The 6,305-nt window shown below is 49.8% G+C and overlaps 1 protein-coding gene across 1 annotated transcript; it reads left to right on the top strand.

The window, feature by feature from the left end:
* The first annotated feature begins 1,550 nt into the window (after positions 1 to 1,550).
* On the top strand, positions 1,551 to 4,760 carry LOC132303511 (uncharacterized). The gene is made up of 2 exons (XM_059800789.1): positions 1,551 to 3,544; positions 3,647 to 4,760. Exons 1-2 carry the CDS (start codon positions 2,210 to 2,212, stop codon positions 4,460 to 4,462), a joined length of 2,151 nt encoding a protein of 716 aa, XP_059656772.1. The 5' UTR covers positions 1,551 to 2,209; the 3' UTR covers positions 4,463 to 4,760.
* The last annotated feature ends 1,545 nt before the right edge of the window (positions 4,761 to 6,305 follow it).

Genomic DNA, 6,305 nt, shown 5'->3' with positions numbered 1-6,305 from the left:
TGTGTTGCCGCATCGTGAACAGGCTCGAGATGTCCTTCGGTGGGCGTTTGTTCCCATAGTACTGGCTTATGAACCGATCGCACAGGTCCCTGAAACTGCCAATGGAGCTCCTAGGCAAGTTTTTGAACCAGCTGAGCGCCGGTCCGGCCAAACTTGTAGGGAAGCATTTGCACATTAAAGAGTCGTTTTCCGTGTTCAGGGCCATTTTCAACTGGATATGATACACATGATCGATCGGATCGGTTGTTCCGTCAAACAGAATAAAGACTGGCATAGCAAACTTCCTTGGATGCGGCGCATTCAAGATCTCGTCGGTGAATGGTGAATCCACCGTCCGAGCTGCGGATCGGAGAGCTTCATTCTCTCTCTGGAGTCCGGCGGTAGCTCTGTGAGTTACGGTTCTGCCCTCCGAACCGTGATGAGTGACAGTAACCATGGAGGGCCGGTAAGACGGATCGAACGACCGTTCCTCTATGAACTCTCTCTGCCAAGGCGACGCTACTCGACGGCGATCTACCTCCATCACTTCCTCTCGGTCAAACCTTTCCCGCTGCGGATCAACGTGAGTCGAGCCTTCGTGATCTTCAACTCGACGAACATTTGGCGGCGAATTGTCCATCATCCTTTCATCACGGTGGTGAGCTGACTGATTGTTCTCGTTCTGATCGCCTTGATGCGCGATACTAGATGGAACACCTCCTTCTCCGACCGGAAGCGGATGCGAGACTGCGGGTATTTGCCGATGCTGCAATCCAGCTTTTAATTCTGCATTTTCTTTTCTGAGAGCTTCAATCAAATTCATCAACTCTTCAAGCTTTGTTTGCTGGACAGCCTCCATCGGATTGGAGCTTTCACCTATCATTATTCCCGAACGGAGTAAAGGCATTAATCTCAAGCTCGCGAGTAGATCTAAGCTTCGTGAGTAGGAATTTTTAGATCTGGCTTCTAATTCTCCGAATTATGCTCACTGTTTACAAGATCTGAATTGCCTGGACTCTAAATCCGTCAGATCCTGTCACAATCGAGCAACTCGCGGTTGCGTAGATCTGAAGTCACTCCTGCCAAAGCTTCAAGAATCGTAATTCCTCCAGAGTAGGTCACAATCGCTCAGATCTGGATTCAAATCCGCAAGATCGAGTCTCGATCAACCGAATTGGTTTGAATCCATTCGATCCTCCTCATTGATCAACCAAACTTTTATGCGTTTCCCACAGACGGCGCCAATTGAAGATGCAAGAAACTCTTTCTATTCTTTCTCTCTCTAGAATTCTTACACCTCAACCCGAATCAAGATCCCCCTCCTCTTCATTCCAACTCCTATTTATAGATATTTACAAGATATTTACAAGATATTTACTAATTGCTGGACCTGGGCCTATTCCTCAGTAAGCCCTGGTCACTCTTGATGGGCTTACTCCCGCTCGGCCCATATGGCAGTGTCTTTTTATGGGCTGACCCAGCTGTTCGGACTGAAGGTTGTGTTTTGCGAGTCGGACCTGGCCCATGTCATCCAGGGCCTCCTCAACGCAAGAAACTCTTTCTATTCTTTCTCTCTCTAGAATTCTTACACCTCAACCCGAATCAAGATCCCCCTCCTCTTCATTCCAACTCCTATTTATAGATATTTACAAGATATTTACAAGATATTTACTAATTGCTGGACCTGGGCCTATTCCTCAGTAAGCCCTGGTCACTCTTGATGGGCTTACTCCCGCTCGGCCCATATGGCAGTGTCTTTTTATGGGCTGACCCAGCTGTTCGGACTGAAGGTTGTGTTTTGCGAGTCGGACCTGGCCCATGTCATCCAGGGCCTCCTCAACTGCCCCCATAATTGCCCCTTATTTAATAAGGGGTAATTATTGATGGCGTCTCATCATGACGCTGACGGCTCGAGATAACCACGTGGGGGAGCGAACGGTCAGATCCAGAATCAATGTTCCGGGGTTCGAGGGATTTCTTGCCTTCCCGACGCTTCGGCCCTCGGGCCCCCTTGCCTATATAATGCTCTCGAATTCCACTTCACTTCCCTTTACCGTCTCCATCATCAGCCAAATCTCCCTCTTTCTAGAACTGTGCTAAGCCTTTTCCGGTGAAATCCTTCGAGAGTCATTCTCCCAGCGATCTTGCAGTCCTCCGAGGTTAGTTTCGTTCTTTTTACTTTCGGCAGGCTTCCATTTTCCCTCTTTTAGATTCTTCTTGCACTTCCACCATGGTTGTAGATCTGGGTGTCCTTCGTATGAGACTTAGGCTTCCTGACAACATCGTAGTTAGGGTTTGCCCCCAAGACGTTAATATTACGACCGGCGCCGGCCTCCTGCCCGGCGAAGTCTTATTCACAAACCTTCAACTGAATGTTGTTAGGTTCCCTCTGCACCCTTTCTTTAGTTACGTCTTCAACAGATTGGGGATATCCCCTCTGCAGGTCAACCCCAACTTCTTTAGGATCATATCTGTTATGCTCTTATTGATGCGTGACAGAAATCTGGACCTTGACCTCATAGACCTCCTTCTGTGCTATAAGGTCAGTAAGATCCGTACTAACGAGCCCTTCTACCACCTCTACCCGTTCGAGAAGATGTCCATATGCACTGACACAATAAAATCTGAAAAGGGTTGGAGGGATAGCATAGTGGGTATTAGTGGGGCTTGGTCTTCGCCGGCTGCAGAGGATTACCCTATCCCGAGCGCCTTTGGTGTCTGCTCTGTCTCCTCCTATAAAAAATTCAAATCCCATAAACACGACTGCCCCTGTGAAACATGCGTTCCTCGTTTTTGCACTTACTTATGCCGCTCCTTGGGAATACCTTGTGATGACTTGAGCTACAGTGTTTGCAGGGATAGGATTAACTACTTGAAGAGATACGTTCTGAACGATATTCCTTCCTGCTCAGATCTCCTCACTTCAGACAACCTCTTTGCGCTCTCATCACTCGGCTACAATATGAGCAGACTGCAGATTCCCTCTTTTGGCAGGAGGAAAAATACTCCCCCAGTCATTCCTGCTGCTGGGGCGACCTCCTCTCCAGCGTCGGCTTCTTCTTCAGCCACCATATCTGACACTGTCCCGAGCGCAGTGGCTACTAACCCTGCTGCCAGCGCCCCTGCGGCCAACCAGAACGCGCCCTCCCCAGCTACCATAGCTCCTGCTGCTGCGGGGGGCGGTCGGGACAAAAAGCGAGGCAAAAGGCCTCATCCTGACAGTGAAATCGACCCTGAGGAGGAGCCTCTTATTAGAAGGACCCGAGTCTCTGGGCCGGGTACTCTCTTGCACCGAGCGATCAGAGCTCCTTCTCACTCTGGGCCTCCTGCAGCTGGTGGCTCTGCTTCTGCTTCAGGCCCCCCTTCTATCCCCAGCTTGCCGCCATGGGCCCCTCGGTACACTCGAACGGATGGGACGTTCGTGAAACCGAACGAGACCATGCTGAAGGATGGCCAGACCGCTATGGCCTACTACAGGAGCATGTGGACTCCGAAGGACATTGAGGCGGCAAAAGGCCTTTCCCAGAAGGACGTGTTCAGTCGCTTTCCCCAATCTGCTATGGAGGTGACTTTTATTTTCTAACTCATGAATTCTCTTATATTACTTGGTCTTGCCTTCTCCCGTTCTGACTATTGGTTTAACCGTTCTTATTGTGCACCTATGCAGACATTGTTTGGGATGATGGCCATGCAGAAGCAGGTGGAAATGGGGAACGCCAGGGCCCGAAAGTATTCTGACAGCCTGGAGGTGGCTAATAAAGAGAACGACCTCCTTGCCATGAAGAATACCGAGGTGCTGGTTCGGCTTGACAAAGCCGAGCAAGAGAGAGATGTCCTGAAAAAGGAGAATGATTCCCTTCAGGATGAGAAGGACGCCCTCCAGCTCGAGAAGAGCGTCTGGCAGACTGAGCAGGAATCACTCAGAGAAGAGAAGGCAGAACTCCAACGTCTTCTAGCTGATGAACAGTCTGCTCGGATGGCTTTTGAAAAAAGAGCTCTGGACGAGCGTACCGCTCTGATCGACGTTATCAGCAGAGTGGGTGGTGGGATGCTGGCCCTTCATGCTCGGTTCTCCAGGGTCGGTGCTCTTCGGTATGCTCAAGGATTCCGGGAAGGCTTCGCCGACCGGGTTCCGGATGAGGGACAGACCAGCTCCACTCCGGATGAGGTAGACAAGGATCTGGGGATCGAGCCTCTGGGGGTCTATGTCGACCCAGAACCCACCGAAGCGGAGCGTATATTTGATGAGTGCCAGGACATCGCATCCTCAAGGATCATCACAGCTCCTCCTACCGCTCTGCCACTGACCGCTCCCCAATCGTCAACCGTGGCTCCCTCTGTAGCCACTGCTGACGCTGAACCCCAGCCGAACGACTCAGTTATTCACCTGGATTCCCCACCTCATGAAGGTGAGGCGGCTGATGGGGCCGAGGAGGCGAGTCGGCAGGACCAGGATGCTGTTGGTACTGAGGCGTCTAGCTAGGGCTCCTTCGAATTCTTCCAGTTCATATCTTCTTGTAATGATGGACACCTCTCTTTTGTAAACTAAATGTTCAATATTAATGAAATGGCCGAACTCTTTTTCTCTATGTGTTGTGCTCTGTTCAACTTATCTTCAGTACATATATATCTTTTCTCTCTTTTTCTTTTTATATTAGTTTTGCTGTGTGTTTGTACGGCAAGTGCCTGGCGCTCGGCTAGAATGCCACTTGCCACTTGGCTTTAAATTTTTAGCAAGTGTCTGGCGTTCGGCTTATAGTGCCAGCTGCCACTTATCTTGCTTAAGTGCCTGGCGCTCGGCTAGAATGCCACTTGCCACTTGGCTTTCAATTTTTAGCAAGTGTCTGGCGTTCGGCTTATAGTGCCAGCTGCCACTTATCTTGCTTAAGTGCCTGGCGCTCGGCTAGAATGCCACTTGCCACTTGGCTTTCAATTTTTAGCAAGTGTCTGGCGTTCGGCTTATAGTGCCAGCTGCCACTTATCTTGCTTAAGTGCCTGGCGCTCGGCTAGAATGCCACTTGCCACTTAGCTTTCAATTTTTAGCAAGTGTCTGGCGTTCGGCTTATAGTGCCAGCTGCCACTTATCTTGCTTAAGTGCCTGGCGCTCGGCTAGAATGCCACTTGCCACTTGGCTTTCAATTTTTAGCAAGTGTCTGGCGTTCGGCTTATAGTGCCAGCTGCCACTTATCTTGCTTAAGTGCCTGGCGCTCGGCTAGAATGCCACTTGCCACTTGGCTTTCAATTTTTAGCAAGTGTCTGGCGTTCGGCTTATAGTGCCAGCTGCCACTTATCTTGCTTAAGTGCCTGGCGCTCGGCTAGAATGCCACTTGCCACTTGGCTTTCAATTTTTATAGTAGACCATTGGAAAAGAAAATTCTTCTCTTCTTTTTTTGTAAATTCCGGTAACTTGCTCATTCATATGTATTTGATTAACAACAAATAACATCCAATTAAAACCAGAACTTAGCTTCTATTGATAGTACCTCTTCAGAGACGTGGCGTTCCAGGGCTTGTTGACCAACTTTCCCGCCATGGTTTCCAACGTATATGCCCCTTTGCCAATGACTTCTGCAATTCTGTATGGGCCTTCCCAGGGTGGCATCATTTTTTTGACCATCCCCACCTTTCTTTTCAGAACCAGATCGCCCGGGGCAAAATCCCTGTGTTTTACTCTCTTATTGTGACTATTCGCCAGCACTTGCTGATACGATGCTAGCCTTATAGCCGCTGCGTCCCTCCTTTCGTCTATCATGTCGAGGTTCAATCTTAACATCTTGTCGTTCTGATCTCGACTCCATGCTAAGCTTCTGATAGTGGGGACTAAATGCTCAACCGGTATAACTGCTTCGGTACCATACGCCATCGCGAACGGGCTCTCCCCAGTCGGCCGCCTTGGGGTGGTTCTGTAAGCCCATAGAACGTTCGGGAGTTCATCCAACCACTTCCCCTTATGATCTTCCAGCTTCTTCTTAATGCAGGCGAAAATGGTTCTGTTTGTGATTTCTGCTTGTCCGTTAGCCTGAGGATGACTTACTGCAGCCAACTTCTGGTTGATTCCATACTCCTCCAGCAGCTTTCTTACTTGCCTGCTGTCGAGGTTTGTGCCATTGTCCATGACTATTGTTCTGGGAACACCGAAGCGGCAGATAATGTTGTTCCAGATAAATCGTCTCACCTGAGTCTGAGTCACGCTAGGATACGGTTCTGCCTCCACCCATTTAGTGAAATAATCCGTGGCCAGTAACACATACTTGTTCTGAGCTCTTGCAGTTGGCAGAGGACCGACCACATCCATCCCCCATTGCGCGAAAGGCCACGGCGAGGCC

This window comes from Cornus florida, unplaced genomic scaffold, assembly GCF_030987335.1.
Source record: "Cornus florida cultivar Cherokee Brave unplaced genomic scaffold, ASM3098733v1 CherokeeBrave_3.0.0_Hap2_Chr04, whole genome shotgun sequence".
Lineage (NCBI taxonomy): Eukaryota > Viridiplantae > Streptophyta > Magnoliopsida > Cornales > Cornaceae > Cornus > Cornus florida.
This window is presented reverse-complemented; position numbering and strand designations above follow the sequence as displayed.